The sequence below is a fragment of the Staurois parvus genome, unplaced genomic scaffold, assembly GCF_062004578.1.
Source record: "Staurois parvus isolate SC_StPar_1 unplaced genomic scaffold, SC_StPar_1.0 ptg001329l, whole genome shotgun sequence".
NCBI classification, from domain to species: domain Eukaryota; kingdom Metazoa; phylum Chordata; class Amphibia; order Anura; family Ranidae; genus Staurois; species Staurois parvus.
In genome coordinates, this window is record NW_028319125.1 from 277,858 (window position 1) to 295,666 (window position 17,809).

At 43.1% G+C, this 17,809-nt stretch overlaps 1 protein-coding gene across 7 annotated transcripts in view; it reads right to left on the reverse strand.

Annotated features, from left to right (window-relative positions):
• Window positions 1-498: 498 nt before the first annotated feature.
• Window positions 499-17,809, reverse strand: part of CDC42BPB (CDC42 binding protein kinase beta) — a 219,580-nt gene continuing 202,269 nt past the window's right edge. For 2 of the 7 annotated variants that reach the window (XM_089661351.1, XM_089661349.1), the window contains 6 exons: window positions 17,144-17,264; window positions 12,338-12,455; window positions 12,066-12,236; window positions 7,332-7,449; window positions 5,374-5,429; window positions 499-2,043 (listed from right to left, as the gene is read on the reverse strand). In XM_089661351.1, the coding sequence (XP_089517477.1) occupies window positions 1,912-2,043; window positions 5,374-5,429; window positions 7,332-7,449; window positions 12,066-12,236; window positions 12,338-12,455; window positions 17,144-17,264 (716 nt within the window). In that variant the 3' untranslated portion in view covers window positions 499-1,911. The remainder of the gene's footprint in view (window positions 2,044-5,373; window positions 5,430-7,331; window positions 7,450-12,065; window positions 12,237-12,337; window positions 12,456-17,143; window positions 17,265-17,809) is intronic. The other 5 variants (XM_089661355.1, XM_089661353.1, XM_089661354.1 and 2 more) reach the window with 3 other exon arrangements.

The window sequence follows — 17,809 nt, forward strand, 5'->3', positions numbered from 1 at the left end:
CAAGTGACTTGGGTATGGCCTGTGTCACACTAGCAACCTGCCAGTGTCAGGATGGCTACAGGATAACATCCAATTTCCCCTATGGCAATGCTCCTTCACTGGCCAAACCAAGGAGGTGTCACTCCATTGTTGTTCATCTGACAAGCCAGATTCTTCAGAGTTTCCGTCAGCAAGGGAGCAAGTTAGAAACTTCCTCTCATCGTTAGACAACGAGTAGGCTCAGGCCTCTTCAAGCCATAGGAATTGCTCCAAATATAAATTTTTATCCCACTGAATTCAAGAGTAACCACACACACAGATCGCACAATAATGCTAAACCTTGATGAAGGGGGATTTGCGCACAAATCCAGAAACGTGTTGGCTGACAACTCTTAAAAAGATCCCGTCACAACAAATAGAAATTTATATCTGGACCAGTCCCTACACTTTGCCACTCTCATCCTTTCACTCCATACAAATTGAATTATCCGGTGACCCCACCAGGCAATAGAGAGCTGCCACATTCCATATTTTATTTATTAAGAACCTTCTTTAAAAAAATTAAATTCTGGCCTACAGATTCATGTTAAAATACCTGAACTTTGACATTTTGAACAATGGTGTAATAAACCGCTTGGTTTTTTTCTCCCTTTACTGCCTGTCAGCTGCTCCCCTGTCAGATGCCCAATTTGTGGGCATTCCTATTGCTGCCAACAGTTCTCTGCATGTGTTCCACTGGGAAACAGAGAAAAGCGCTGGCACAGTCCCTCCCTCTGTATGACTGTTGGCTGTGCATTCCTGATGTGGCAATCAGACCAAGCTCGCTTGTTTCTGCCCCCTCTGCTGTAAGGGCAACTCTGGATGTTCTCCGGGCAGTTGCTCTGACGCACCCCCTCCTCCCTGTGCTTTCCTCGTGATAGCGCTGTACTCAGGTAAATGTCTGCTCCTGAGACAAGCTATGTCGATTAGTTTACTACAGATCAGCATAGATGGTCTATAGTAAACGGTGGTGGTGAGGGGGCCTGCTGTCAACTATGCTCTGGATCTACGAAAACACCTATTAAAAAAAACAAAAAAAAAAACAAAGTGCTACAAGGACTTTGGACCCTGAAGGACAAATTAAGGAATTTGTTTATAAGGTGAGAGTTCTTCTTTAGGTTTGGAGTCCTGCACTCCAGAATTTTAACTCCAGAGCTGCCTCTAGCAACAGGATTGCTAGTGTGACATGGGCCTTGATGTATCCTCAGAGACATACAAATTCACTAGCTTATCAGTTCTGCATGCAGCTGGCCAAGAGAAAGCAAAACCAGCCTCGTGGAGCCCAGGTTGTGTTATAATCGATCTATATAACACTGTTTGTTGTACATCACAGCTAGTCCAGCTATACATTCCTATATTTAAAAATAAAAAAAAAAATTCCTAGCTAAGTATTGAGTTTAAAAACATTTCCTTTTATCCTAATGAAACTTTTCATGACTGATACCATGTAATAATTCTGGCAGCAGCTTTATGTGTTTCCTGTTTTATTCTTTTGTCCCAGAAACTAGCAGCATCATACAAAATGGAAGCCTTTTGCCGCCTCTGGCTAGGACACGGGCGTTCCAGCTTAGCGTGGTGGAACAGTGGCGTAGCCACAAGTTGCAAAAGGCCACAAAAGGGTGAAATTGTAAAAACGAAAACAAAAAAAAAACTCATAACATCCTATTATGATGTCTCTTGTAGTGTGACACAAAAGAGCGAAACGGCTAATTAGAAACAAACTAATTTTGCATATAAAAGCTTGATCACATATATTAAACCCTTTTTTTTTCTTTTTAACGTTAAAGATATCTACAATAATGGGGTTTTTAGACTTTGTGCAACACGTCTTGGCACTATCGTGTGGAAACGGTGTACAAGCTCACGTCTCGGTGCGGAGGGAGAGATCGTGTGCTATGCGTCGCAGGCCGACTGGTCCAGGCCATCTAGCGTCAGCTGGTTCCTATGCGGGGAGTTGGGGCTTGGTGGGCCGCTTGGGTTGGAGCTGTTGGATGGAGTGGAATGCTTTGTGGAATCTGAATCCGGCTGTGGGGTAGAAGACAGAAAATCCAATTAATGGTTATATACACCTTAAAGTGGTAGTAAACTCTGCTTTTGTACCGACAGGTAAGCCTATAATAAAACTTTCCTGTAGGTACAGTATCTTCTAAACTTACTGGAAACAGCCAGCGGCGTCACCAGCGCATGAGCACGGTTTTCCGAAGGGACGGCATGCTGTCCCTTTCAGAGATCTCTGCCATGGCGGTGACATAATCGCAGCTCGGCCATTCAAATGGCCATGGTCAGCCAACCTGGAAGGAAAATTGGGTGAAGATGGAAGTCCTGTCAGTGGTGACAACGCACCACTGGAAGGCTTTGTGTTAAGATAAGTCTGCCATAATGTGTTAGTATGCAGCGTATAGTAGCACATTATGGCTAAAACCAGAGTTTCTCAACCTTTTTTCAGTCAAGACACCCTTTACGATTATGGACAGTCCCAAGGCATCCTTTAACCACTTCATGTCCGAACACTTTCACCCCCTTCCTGTCCAGGCCAATTTTCAGCTTTCACTGTTGTCGCACTTTGAATGACAACTGAGCGGTCATGCAACACTGTACCCATATGAATTTTTTAGCATTTTTTTGAGATAGATAAAATTTTATTTTGGAGGTATTTATTCACCGCTGGGATTTTTATTTTTGTTTGCTATATAAACGAAAAAGTCCAAAAATTTTGAAAAAAAGTGTTTGTTTTTTTTAATAAAATTTTGCAAATAATCAATCTTTCTTCATAAAGCTTGGCCAAAATTTATTCAGTTATCTTTTTAGTAAAAAAAATAACCCAAATTAGTTTATAACCAAAGATTATCATTTTTTAAACATTTTTATTATATTATGTTTTTTTTTTAACATACTGTCACAAAACAGTACAGTGTCAGCATGGTGACACTGTACTACTTGTGGGGGGTGATGAAGATTTTTTTTTTTTTTTTTTTTTTTTTTTACACCGATTGCTTTTACACCCATAAAGGCTGTAAAAGCAATCATTTCTCCTTCTCTCTGGCTGCATTCTTGCAGCCATTGAGAAATACTGTGTGAGCTGTGATTGGTCACAGCTTGTCACATGGTACAAGGCTGTTGTGAATAGCCTTGTACCATGTGATCTCTGTGATCATTCACAAATTTCACACATAGTAAGCAATGTCAGAAGTGACATCTTGTTTACACCTATTCATGTGATCACTGATTGGCCAATCAGTGATCACATGATCGGGACCTCACACAGAGGTCCCGTACAGCGATCGGTGTTCCGCTGTCTCAGGAGGACACAGCGGGCATCGATCAGGGTGCCGCGCGCTCTCAGGGAGCACACACAATCCAAAATGGCGGGCGCCGTTCATGAACAGCAACCTGCCCCTAGACTGCCACTGTCCGGCTCTTTATATACAGCGGCCAGACGGGAAGTGGTTAAAGTTATATATAGTCTTGCGACACCCCATTCTAAAATGGGGAGCATCAAGACTGTCCAAAATTTTAAAAGCGCGCCCCATTCTAAAGGGTGAAAAACAATTCTAATAGTTTTATATAAAGCAGCAACATCCACACATGTAGGACACCCAACATTAGAGGTGATTTATTCTTCCAAAGCAAATACACTTTTGCACGCCCGTACTGACTAGTATTCCAGTGTTTCTCTTCTCTCTCAGTTTTACTCCATCACTGAGCTAATGTGACCCCAGCACTGATGGAGAAGGACAGGGAAGGGTAATACTAGGATGCTGTGCAGGTAGCTGACATCCTCCTTATCAACTGATGATGTCATTGGTTGTCAGGACGCCGGTGGCTAGAAGGTCGTAATGGTGCACAATGAAAACCTGTGGCTAACTAAAAGGCAGGCTTGTTCCACCTGCTGGCTTGAATACAAATTGTGGGCAATTTTTAGACATTTTGCCAAGGCACCCCTGAACAAACTTCAAGACACCCTGGTTGAGAAAGGCTGGCTTAAACTACCCCAGGGCGCATGTGTTTTTTTTTTCTTTAAATAAGCAAAGAGTTTACTATCGCTTTAACAAACTTCTCTTTGTGGTTTCCATTTGGAGTGTTAGGCTACGTTCACACTAGCCTTGTTAGCAGGCGGCAGACAGGTGTTTGGGAAGCGTTTTTACCATTTCCCAAACGCCTGGGAAAATTCTGCACATTGCAGCACATGGTGCTGTTCAAATGGGAGCGTTAGCGTCGCGGCAAAACGGACGCCTCTGGTTGAGTCAGGAGGAGTTGAAGCCTCCTATTCAAGTCTATGGTGCCCCTCCGTAAACGCCCGGCCAGTGTTTGCGGTGCGGATGCGACGCGGTTGCGGAGCATTAACACCATTCACACTTCATTATAGGTGTTTGTGGGGCATTGTTAATGCTTGGCAAATGCCTAACAACCGTGCATGCGGCATTTGCGAAGCGTTAAAAATGCTCCGCAAACGCCGGACCAACGCTTGTCAAACGCTATAGGGGCGTTTGGCAAGAGTTGGAAAATTAGTCAAGTGTGAACGAGCCCTTAAAGCCAAATTGAACCTTCAGTTTAAATCATCTAAATGCATTCTATGTGCATCAAAATAAAAGGTGTACAAAGTATTACTGTTTGTTTTCTCTGTAAAGCAGCCACAGCCTGAGTACAAACGCATGTCCTCTGCCAACATTCTCCAGGCACCTTGCTGTCAGTATGGAAGTAGTGGTTTGACACACCCCCTGCTGAGTCCAACCTAATGCTTAGCAATCAGATCATGTTCCCTGCTGACTGGAGTTCTAGATCTGGGAGGCGTGTTGGACAACCGTTTTCACACACAGAGCAAGAGTTCCAACTTTGTAGCATGCTGGCAGGGGACAGGCTTTTCTTCTCAAGCTATGGCTAGTTTTTAAAGAGAATCTGGAAGCCTTTACACACCTTTTTTTGTGATGCGCCTGGAATCAATCTAAACTGAAAGGTCAAGTGGGCTTTAAAATAAACCCTGATGTTTTGTTATAATTTTACCATAAGTGAAAAAAAATCCTGCCCATTTTTTTTTTTTTTTTAAAGAATACCTATCCTATGAATGAGGAGAGGTGTTCTGTAGTTCTTACACACTTCCTCTCCTAGGACAACAGACTGAAAAGAGAAAACTAATGCAGTCACCACATCGAAGGGCTGGTATGCTGAAATTCTGGGGTTTAGATAAACTTTAAATGAGAAGAAAGGCATTATGCTTTGCTCTCATCTTTCCTCCTAATCTGTGGACTGTTTTTGGGTTTTGGGTAAAAAAGGAAGGAGTGTAAAGTAAATGTATTAGTCATGAAGGCGAGCACCAGATCCTTATAATGGTACATAGAATAAGCAGGTTTTCTTTACCTCTCTTTCCAGATCTTGATCTGCGTCTGATATACTCCGCGATGAATCTCCGCCACCTAAAGATAAAATAAGATTTGCGGCACATTAGTTACTGCAGGTTTTCCTGGCCTAGACATGCAGCTGCTGAGCTGAGATATTATGCAGCCTATTTACAAAGATGACAGAAACTGACTGAGCTTCACTTTCTTTTTTTCTCTGTGAAGATGTGATTTTGTTGACCACTTCACAGGTGTAAACTGTGTACTGGAGTTCTTTCTTTCATAGTGTCCAACCAAAGGGGAGAAGCAGGTCTTTCCTAGTGTCCAACCAAAGGGGAGAAGCAGGTCTTTCCTAGTGTCCAACCAAAGAGGAGAAGCAGGTCTTTCATAGCGTCCAACCAAAGGGGAGAAGCAGGTCTTTCATAGCGTCCAACCAAAGGGGAGAAGCAGGTCTTTCATAGCATCCAACCAAAGGGGAGAAGCAGGTCTTTCATAGCGTCCAACCAAGGGGAGAAGCAGGTCTTTCATAGCGTCCAACCAAAGGGGAGAAGAAGGTCTTTCATAGCGTCCAACCAAAGGGGATAAGCAGGTCTTTCATAGCGTCCAACCAAAGGGGATAAGCAGGTCTTTCATAGCGTCCAACCAAAGGGGAGAAGCAGGCCTTTCATAGCGTCCAACCAAGGGGAGAAGCAGGTCTTTCATAGCGTCCAACCAAAGGGGAGAAGCAGGTCTTTCATAGCGTCCAACCAAAGGGGAGAAGCAGGTCTTTCATAGCATCCAACCAAAGGGGAGAAGCAGGTCTATCATAGCATCCAACCAAAGGGGAGAAGCAGGTCTTTCATAGCGTCCAACCAAGGGGAGAAGCAGGTCTTTCATAGCGTCCAACCAAAGGGGAGAAGCAGGTCTTTCATAGCGTCCAACCAAAGGGGAGAAGCAGGCCTTTCATAGCGTCCAACCAAGGGGAGAAGCCGGTCTTTCATAGCGTCCAACCAAAGGGAGAAGCAGGTCTTTCATAGCGTCCAACCAAAGGGGAGAAGCAAGTCTTTCATAGCGTCCAACCAAAGGGAGAAGCAGGTCTTTCATAGCGTCCAACCAAAGGGGAGAAGCAAGTCTTTCATAGCGTCCAACCAAAGGGGAGAAGCAGGTCTTTCATAGCGTCCAACCAAAGGGGAGAAGCAGGTCTTTCATAGCGTCCAACCTCCTTAAAGCAGAACTTCACCCAAAAGGGGAAGTATCACTTTTCCGCCACCTCCTCTTTTGCCTGCAGCAGTCTATGACATGTCCCAGGTCCCAGAAGGCTGTGGACCATTCACAAAGCACAGCTCAAGTCACAGCTGGCTTCCCTTAGTAAACATGCTGGCGCCAGGAACTTAAAGACTGGAAAAGAGCCAGCCTGGGTGAGTCCAGCCCCCCTAAAGTTTGAAGGACAGTAAACTGGCCCTATGCTTAGAAAGTTTGGAGATCCAAAAGTCATCAGAGGGGCAGCTCTGACATGAGGAAGCAAAGTTTTGCTTCTACATAGATAGCTGCACTCACAGATGCAAAATTAACAAAAAACAGTATAAAAAGCAATAGAGAAAATATCAGGAAAGCCTACAGAGGGTGACTAGTCCTTCCCACGTTTCATGCCTTTTTCGGGCACAGGTTCCAAAGTTCACGTCCCTTTAAATATACTTTTATAAATAAGTGGCTGCAAAATCATTGCAAACAAATCCTCCAAGGCCCTTAAAAATAGACTATCATATTGGCTACAGGATATTGTAACCCGTCACATTCTCCAGCTACTCCATTTAACAAAAGCTTTAAATTAACCCAACAAACGCTACAACATCCATTTGTTTTAATCTTTCTGCTTTCTTACTGGCTGCAAGTTCTCCCAGCTGTTTCATTTCCTTGGGAGCTGGAGCCACGCAGCTTGCCCAGTCCCAACCTATTGTATGCTTGGATAATACAGTATATGTGAATGACATAAAAAGTTACCTGAAGACGGCCATGAGATATAGGATCTGCTCCTCAGCTGCTGCTGTCGGGCCAGATTGGTGGAAGGTGGGCGAGTCCTCTCCCGCGTATTTTCCTCCTGGGATGATGGAACTACACTCTGTATGGAACAGATATAGACCTCTTATAGCACTGACAAGGAAAAATGAGTATGTAGTTGGGAACATCAAAACAATGTATAGTTTAAAGCTTAAGATTTAATGCACTTAAAAAAAAAAAGAAAAAAGTAAATCAGTATGTCACCTACACTGCTCTGGAACCTGACATGCATGATATGCTAGATCACCAGAAAACCTGCACTGTTCTACAAACATTCAATATTGCCTTAATGCCCAAAATGCAGACACAAAAAAAATCCCACACAGTTGGGCTGTGCCTGTATTGCACAGGTTAACTGTTTGTTTTTGTCTAGGGTAGTGGTCTCCAAACTGTTGCCCGAGGGCCGGATGCGGCCCTTTGCTAACCTTTATCTGGCCCTTGGGGTAATAGTCCTCCCACCAATATGAGGCACTATTCCTTCCACCGACACCAACAGTGGGGCATAAATCCTGCCACTGACACTAATATTGGGACATCATTCCTCCCATTGATATCAATAATGGGGCACTATTTCTCCCACTGATACCAATGATGGGGCACTATTCCTCCCACTGATACCAATGATGGGGTACTATTCCTCCCACTGATACCAATGATGGGGTACTATTCCTCCCACTAATACCAATGATAGGGCACTATGCCTCCCACTGACACCAATGATGGGGCACTATTCCTACCACTGATACCAATGATGGGGCACTATTCCTTCCACTGATACCAATGATGGAGCACTATTCCTCCCACTGACACCAATGATGGGGCACTATTCCTCCCACTGATACCAATGATGGGGTACTATTCCTCCCACTGATACCAATGATGGGGTACTATTCCTCCCACTGATACCAATGATGGGGTACTATTCCTCACACTGATACCAATGATGGGGCACTATTCCTTCCACTAATACCAATGATGGGGCACTATTCCTCCCACTGAAACCAATGATGAGGCACTATTCCTCCCACTGAAACCAATGATGAGGCACTATTCCTCCCACTGATACCAATGATGGGGCACTATGCCTCCCACTGACACCAATGATGAGGCACTATTCATCCCACTGATACCAATGATGAGGCACTATGCCTCCCACTGACACCAATGATGGGGCACTATTCCTCCCCACTGATACCAATGATGAGGCACTATTCCTCCCCACTGATACCAATGATGGGGCACTATTCCTCCCCACTGATACCAATGATGGGGCACTATTCCTCCCCCTGACACCAATGATGGGGCACTATTCCTCCCCACTGATATCAATGGTGTGGCACTATTCCTCCCACTGACACCAACAATAAGGTGCTATTTCTTCCACTGATACCAATGATGGTGTACTGTTCCTCCCAGTAATACCAATGATGAGCCACTATTCCTCCTCCTACTGACCACAGGCACTGTGCAACTGACTACCAACCCTGTGGCTCACTGATGTTGGGCTTGGGACATTTTCTACCCCCACTGGCCACAATCTGGGCCCCCTAATGTCTGAAGGACAGTAAACTGGCCCTTTGTAAAGTTTGGGGACCCCTGGTCTAGGGGATCGGAGAACAGATATACTTACTTAATCCTCTGATCCTCCCTGCACAAGACTGGTCCCCCATGGTCATGTGATCTTGTGTTGGAAAGTTCCTGATGTCATCATGGCCATAGGCCTTCTTTGGACATGAGGATGTCAGGAATAGTCCACTGTTGGATTGTGGGGAAGCACTATTTACTGGTGGAGCAGAGGATCGGGTGAGTATACAGCTCTCTCCTCTTCCCCCTGGACAAAATGAGCAATTAACCTGTGAAGTGTAGGCTGGAGTAGAACTTTATTATACGATATCCGGAGTTGAACTTTATTACACAAATATTTACTGATCACATAATAAAGCATCAAGTTCCAGAAACACAAATAACTACAATGAAGAAATCAGCATGGCTGGTCATATTCTGTTGTAGAGATTCATGATAGCAAGAAAGTCTGCTCAAGAATCATACAATGTTGTTCATATATCCAATGTGTCCCAAAATCTTTACACATCTGAAAATTCCATTCTAGTGACTAAAACTAACATTCAAACTGGTCTAGAAATTAATTCTGCACATACAGTGACTATCAATTGGCTAGTGCATCATAGAAATTTATTTTCTGGTGACTTTGGACTACTCAAGACTAGCTTTGCCCCAGATTCTCCTTTCAAAAGTCGCTCTCTTGCAGAAACACATAAGACCACTAACGTTTCATACCAACAAACAGACTCAAAGGTTCTAAACGCTGAAGAACACTGCTGCATGCACTTCACAATCACCAATGGTCTGATTCATCAAATTTGGAAATGAGAACAAACAGTGGAGTAGCTACTAATCAGACTTCTCCAAGTTTTCCATAAAATAAAAAGGTGAAGCCTCTGTTTCCTTGAAGAAACAACTTAATGCTCTAAAGGAGCATGATGATACCAAGTCCTTTATCACGATAAAGACCAAAATATTCAATAAAATACTCCAATATAGAAATCCACAATACCACTAAAAAGCCATGCAATGCCGCTCACAAGACCAACATCATTATAGAAGACCTAATATAGTTCACCAGTCTTTTAGTGTAATAATGCTTCTGAGACCAGCTCTGTAGCATAATTCTCAAATATAATCAGAATTAATCTATTACAGAGCCCTGTACAATGCTCTACAACAGAGGTCTCCAAACTGAACATTTTATCCGGCCTGCAGCTGATGTGCACAGTGTCCGTTCTGAGGGGGACCCTGATTTTAATGGGGCTCTGCTGTGAATTCTGACATAAGGAGAACTCTGATGTAACGGGGAAATTCTGATGGGGAAAACTGAGATAGTTGCCATCTTTTTGTATAGCTTGTTTACGGATTTCGTGTGGGGACACAATGGATGCCTTCAGCTTCCATTGTGCTCTTGATTGGCATCCAATTTGTCACTGTGCCTTTAAAGTGGAGTTCCACTCACCCAGTCAAAAAATAAAAGTCAGCAGCTACATAAACTGTAGCTGCTGACTTTTAAAAAAAAAACCAGCCACTTACCTGTCGGTCCCGCAGTGTGTCTCCCACAGCCCGTTTCACCAGCCGTCCTGTATTCCAGGAGGCCGGCATCTTCAGTGTGGGCGCATGCACGAGTGGTCCTGTAGTCTTCTGGGACCTGTCACGTGTCCCAAAAAAGAGAGAGGGAGGACACCTTTCACTTCCAATCGCCTAGGTGATCAGACCGGAAGTGGGAGCAGGTACCTGTCAAATTCGGGTACCCGCCCCACCCCCCAAAAGGTGCCAATCCTTAATGGGGAGTGGGGGGAGCAGTCCTTACAGCGAAACTTCCCCTTTTGGGTGGAGCTCCGCTTTAAAGAGGGGTGTACCAGATGTAGGCACTGGGGCTTCCACATACATTTGCAAATGAAACCCTGTTTTAACATGAATTGTTAGACTGGGCTAATTTGGTTTGTTTGCAGGCTAGCTGGTAAACGTACGGGGAAAATGTTGTTTGTTTGTGATGTGCGTTGCCCTTTCATGTGCACCTTAATGCAAAGGGGATTAAAAGGGGATTCTGATGTGAAAAGGGCCGACTGAAGGAATTTTTGTTCGACCTTTATTAATGCCTCAAATTATTTGGAATTTTTTTGCTTTGTTTTACAGAAGTTACCTCTGGTTTTCTGAATCATATCATATTGATTACAAAAAAGCTTCAAGTAAAACATTCATTCATTTAAAGAATATGTTACCTCAACATTTCATATTCCTGGTCTGTGCCTGTTGTCCCTTTGTATTGCTTCCTTTGTGTAAAATCCCTGGTGATCCTGCCAGTCTCTCTGCTTTCCTATCAAAAACTAACCACACTACATATGACAGCACTGTGCGGTCAGTTTTCTAGGTGTGCTGGGAACTTAGCCAGCTCTTCTCCAATAGTCAGACTTGTCCTGACACAACTTCCCCCACACAGCCATTCACTGGGAAGAATAGCGTGCTACTGTTTCTCCTCCTCAACCTCTCCATGCAGCTGAGAACAGAGGCTATGTGATCATTTATAAAAAAAAAAAAAAAAGAGTGTTTTTGTTGCCTGATTTTTTTTTTTAATATCTATATACAAATGTTTTACCTTTTATTTCTATTTTGAACTGTATGGGTTGTTTTACAAGTTGAGAGTTTATATATAGTTTAAATTTAAATCATTAATTCATTTATAAAACAGTTTTTTTTTTGTCCGGCAAAAAATTTGAAAATATTTGAAATGCCTTTCGTACTTAAAAGCTTGGAGACCCCTGTCTACAATACCTACAGTGTCCAATATCGCCATAATAATAATAATGTTCATTGATGTTTAAAACAAAGAAATAATGGTCAAAAAAAAAAAAAGCCAACACAAAGACATAAAAGTGATTAAAGCTGGAAAATCAGATAAAGCTGTGTCTTGCCCGATTAATAGAAGAAACACAGGCAATAGGCCATCACTCAGATACACAAGCGTGTTGCGAAAGTGTTATGCAGTTTTAAGTAGTTTGTAAAATAAGAGCATTGCAGTCAAGCTTGGGGGTTAGCAGAGATTACAGCGTTACAAAAGGGGCAAAAATCGTACACCGCTGCGGTCCCACTCGGAGTGGTTACTCCTACCCTCGGTAAGGAGGTGGATGAGGGACAGGAAGAGGAAGAAGTCAGGGAGTTGCGTTCGTTCTGGAGGAAGATGGTGGCAGAGACAGAGCTCATGTGATAGACGTGCTCAAAGTTTGCAGGAGGTGAGATCAGAAGAGAGTGGCGAGAGGATGACAGGGGAGGAAATTCTCTCTGTTACATTTTCAGGAAACAAGAAAACGAGCCATCATCAAGACACTGAATAGAATGGAATGCAGCATTCGACATACAGACAGAACAAAACTTCACGTTACCAGAGGCAGGTCCATGAGAACTTGCATCCCATCTCCTGGTCCCATGTGAGCCACGTGGTTGAAATTGGTTGGGTTTGAGATCATCTTTGACCTTAATTCAGGATCTCTGAGCATTTCCCTGCAATAGAAAAAGACAGTTGGTGACAGTCCCAAAACAATGGAGTGTTACCATAAACAAATACCTAAGATATCCCAGAACAACATTGCTTTTTATGTTAAAGTGGAACTTCACTCTCTAAGTCAACATTACTAAATTAAAAAAGAAAAAAGCGCCACTTACAAAAACCATCAAAGTGTCAGCAGCATATCCCACCCAAAATAAATTTTGGCAACAATAATCCTAATTAAAAGGTATGCGCTAGTAACAAACTTATACAAAGGTGTATATCATCATCCAAAAAACATTTAGTGTTTTAAATAAATAATTATAGTGTCCAAACATAAATTAGTGTCCAAAAAAAAAAAAATATATATATCTTCAGTGACTTGAACCAATTGTGAAAAATCCACCACCAAAGGAGATTAAATGAACTCACCAGAGCTAATGGCTGGTTTCGTCACACCGACGCAGTACCGCCCCTTGATGACGTCGGTGTGACGAAACCGGTTGGGTGTGGCCTACTCGATTTGGACGTTAGAGAGCCTTGCTGTTCTGTGCTGTATGGGAGAGATCTGCGGTGAGCGTTAACTGTATCTCACCTTTTTTTGCGATTGAAGCTGCTGTCTGTTGGACACCTTGTTTGTGAGTTTCCTTATACCTTTTTTATTAAAGAGATAAATGAAAAAAACGTATTGCACCATTATGTTCTCTTTTTTGTCCCTGAGTGTACTGCATGCTCTCATGGAGGTATGAGAAAGAGTGGAGAAGTTCATCATAAGAGCTTGGGCTGCAAAGTTGTTTGTCTGTGATTATTATTATCTGGAAGTGTCTGAAACATCACCATATCTATTTGGACATCGGGTTCATTGCTCCCAGAGCACAAGCGCTGTTGCTGGTTTATAATCTGACCAGTCATTAGCTCTGGTGGTTTCATTTAATCTCCTTTGGTGGTGGATTTTTCACAATTGGTTCAAGTCACTGAAGATATATATATATATATATTTTGGACACTAATTTTTGTTTGGACACTATAATTATTTATTTAAAACACTAAATGTTTTTTGGATGATGATATACACCTTTGTATAAGTTTGTTACTAGCGCACACCTTTTAATTAGGATCTAAGTCAACATTGACTATTTTTAATTCCTATGCTGCTAGCATTATTATTATTATTATTACTACGAGTTTATATAGCGCCAAAGGGTTTGCTCAGCGCTGTACAATAGGGGGGACAATACATGGCACAGTACAACAACAACAAACAATGTACGAGGGGTAAGAGGGCCCTACTCTTACGAGCTTACAATCTAGGAGGGAGGGGGTAATTAGTAAATAATTAGTAAACTAGCATTAGTAAATACGTGGGAAAGTATATCATATTTAGTTGCGTTAAACCTTTTTTTACATTGTCTCCCTGGAGGCAGCACAGTGACTAAATGGTTTGCACTTCCGCCTGGCAGAGTTGTCGGTTCAAATCCCAACCACGGCACCGATGTGAAAGTGGAAAACCCAAATACTCCTGCGCTTAGGGATGGACTCTATGTCATAGGGATCACACAATGAGTGTCTTGGAATATGCACACCTTGCTGCCCTCAAAGAACCGGGGAGTCCAAAAGTACTACTAGAGAAAAACAAAACAGAGGGCGCACCGGCTTGTGCATTACCTAAGTATGTTTGTTAAATTTAAAAGAAGGTATTCTACTCACAAAAGTACATGAATATAAGCACATCATATGAGACCGCTCTGTCCTATTCGCACGTTTCTGAATGGTGATGAGACTGATGGACATCCAAAATGGCTGACGTGTTTCATGGGCTAGCCTCTTTCGCAATACCACTAAGGGGAAAACTTCCAATCAAAGAAATTTCCCCACTTCTTGTTGTGTCTATGGGACAGGAAGTCTCCACAATGTCCACAAATAGCAGAACTAGGGCTGTCGGTTCAAATCCTAACCACGGCACCACCTGCCTGGAGCTTGCATGTTCTCCCTGTGCCTGCGTGGGTTTCCTCTGGGTACTTCGGTTTCCTCCCACACTCTAAAGACACTCTGGTAGGTGAATTGGCTCCTGTCTAAATTGGCCCTAGCGTGTGTATGTATGAATGTGAGTTAGGGACCTTAGATTGTACACCCCTTGAGGGTTAGGGACTGATGTGAATGTACAATATATATGTAAAGCGCTGCGTAAATTGACAGCGCTATATAAGTACATGTAATACATAAAAAATAAATAATACAAATTTCTTCAGTTACTTGCTGATTTCCAGGCCTAGGCAAATTATGTCATACATCTCAGCAGTCTTGGGAGGGTTAGGGGGAGGGTTTTCTCAGTTAAGCACACCCTCATGTCTGAGCTAAGGGCAGAGGGATTCCAGGAAGTAAATGCTACACAAATCATCTTGCCCTTATTCAAGATGGCCACTGTCAGAAATGTTAGAGGAGTGATTTTCAAAATAATTTCTCAGCAAAATAAAGCATGGAGACATGGATGAATGGGTGAGTTAGCTCTGAATACTAAAAATGATTTAAGCTGCGCTTTTGGTTTGTGGTGCTCAGATGCAGTGTAGTTCTGTTTAAGCTCCATGCAACTAGTAGTTAGTAGAGTGTTATTTTCCTTTATTCTGCCCCCAAAGTCTTACTTTAGCTATTTTGATGTTCTCTGTGCTGTGTCCCTCTCTGCAGGGCTTCCCCATCTGGTCAGAAAGTGCGCACAAAGCACATCAGAGATTTAATGTATTGGCCTACACGTCGCTTGATTCCTTGTGTGCTGCTAATAATGGACGTGTCCCCTGAGAACAGTACCAGAGCATTGCCCATAATGCGCATGTCAAAAAGAAAAGTTTAGGAGGCACTGGGATTTCAATATTGATTCAAATGCAAGGAAGTTTGCCAAAAAAGTACCTGGAAGTAACTCAAAGTATAATTTACAGAAAAGGGTATCAAACCAAAATGTGAAAGTGTACAAGTTGCTTTTAATCACATAAAACAGTCAACATGTTTCGGGATCCACAACACTCCCTGTGACGGGAGTCACTTTGCGTGGGGGGCCCATGGAACCCAGCATACTTTAGAGAGGTGGGGAGACCCCTGTCTTAGCTCCCCATATCCCTATTATGTGTAAGTCACCCTGTGCCTGTTAGTGGTACAAGGTTATCTGTCCTAATATTGGGGTGGGGGGTTGTTGATTGTTTAATGCCATGTGGTTGCATCCCATTGTTCTATTGTGTGTCTTGCTTGGGAGCAAACTATTATGGGATGTATGTGTTTATGTGTATTAGCATAGTGGGGGGTGTCTCCAGCAGCCCTCCCTCCTGATGGACTGTCTGCTGGTATGAAGTTTGAATACCTGTGTGTCTCTTGTTGCTAAGTGTAGATTGCCCCTCCCTGTGTCATTATGCATTAGGGGACTTGAGTGTATAAAAAGCCAGTTCAAGTTTCAAATAAGGAGTTCCATGTTTAGACAGACTGGTGTCGTCTAGTCTTGTTTGGTCGGCTGTGGTGTGTCTGGTCGGTGTTCGGACGGGGAAGCAGTATTATAATGGAGGTACCCAAGCGCAGACTGGGTCGGTTCTGTTACACTCCCCCCTACTGTGTCCCCTGAACACAGTAAAAGAGTGCCGCCTGTAATGCACGTGTTTCCTGAACACAACATCAGAGTGTATGTGTCCCCCGTGCATGGCAGTGGAGCGTATTTATCCTCCAAGCACAGCACCTGAAGGTGGCACTAAGCAGCATGGTAAGATGCAGTCCTAGCCAGGAGTGCACGTTAGAGGGATATGCTGGGCCTCCAGGGAGACAAGGCAACATAACCACAATAAGTGAAACCTAACCCAAACTTTCAATGGGACATTATGTTGCAAAGACTGCATACAAAAAGGGTCCAGAAACAATAATGATGTAAGGTATTACATTATTATTTTATGGAGGTCTTAATAAGACATTAAAGTATATGTCCCTGCTAGTGACTTTATTAGTCAGAAAAGTGTCTTCTGTGCCCCTCTCTGATTTAGTTTCACTTTGTCACTGGGCCTGATTACCATTGACTTTATGGCTTAGCTCCACCACCCACTGTCTGTCTGTCCAGCGAGAGTGCCCTTACCTTGGGCAGTCTTAGTAGTCAGTGCAGTCAGTAGAGCTGGGCCATGAAGTCACGCCATAATAATATGGTAAATCTAAATCAGGGCAGCACAAGGAAACCATTTCCGGCTAGCGAAGGGGTGGGGTTCTTATGATAGTGGGGTTCTTATGATGTAGTATAAAAGTATAAAATGGGGTTCAGGTTTAAAGAAAAAAAAATAATATATATTATATGCAAGAAACCTCAACCCAACCTCCAAGGATCTTCTGACTAGATCTTTCCTCTTCTTCGGCACAACGAATGGCATAGGTAATGACACTTGAGCTCAGCCCAGTGCAGCAGTACTTTGAGCCCAGGCTGTGAGATGACTGGTCCATGACAGCCTAGGTTCAGAGCATGTAGGCCGAACAAAGCTGGGCGTCATTAACCTGGAAGGCTTGGGGCATCTAGTGGCGGAAAAGAGATACTGCAAGGAACAGCTCTGGACTGAATGAGTATTGTAGCAAACGTTAGCTACTTATTTAATTATTCATATTATGGGGCTTTTTTTTTCTCAAGCTCAACTTTAAAAATGTGCATATTATCCACAGACTAAAATGTCCCAAAAATTCCCAATAACTGTACCTGCGTTGCAGTAACCTCTCCTCTTCGGGCACTTTGAAGACAAATCTCCTCTTACTCCTGGTCCTAACCATCTGCTTCTTGCTGTTGTCGGAGGTCTCTGGCACAGTAAGACTGGCTCCTTCTGAAAGAGAAAGCTTAGTAAATGGGCGAGAACAACACATTGTTTTACAAGCAATATCAGTAAATCACGGACCCCAGGGGCAGTTTACAAATCTTACCACATGGAAACACAAAGCCACAGTGGCCCAATGCAAAACTGAGACCCGATCACATGGTATACGAACATATTTGTCCCGTTGAACCCGAGTTGCTAATTTTATAATAAAACTCATCTCTATCCCTCTAAGCTTAGTAAATGCTTATACAGCATTGCCGCATGGTAATAAAGAAGGGAACGGTGCTCTATGCTGCACAGAATTTAATAAAAAATAAAACTGAGTACACAGCAGAGAAATTGGGATTTGCGCCCTCTGACATCACTGCCCTAAAATTAAACGTAGCCTTTCTACACCATGCAAGTTTCATCCTTATTTGGTATACAATCTTCTACGGGGGGGTGGGGGGCGAGGCTATACCCAACAGGTCCCACTGTGTCACCCAATGAATGAGCAGAGAAAGACCGCCAGAGGAGGAAACAGAAATAACGAAACTGCAAGAAAGCCAAGG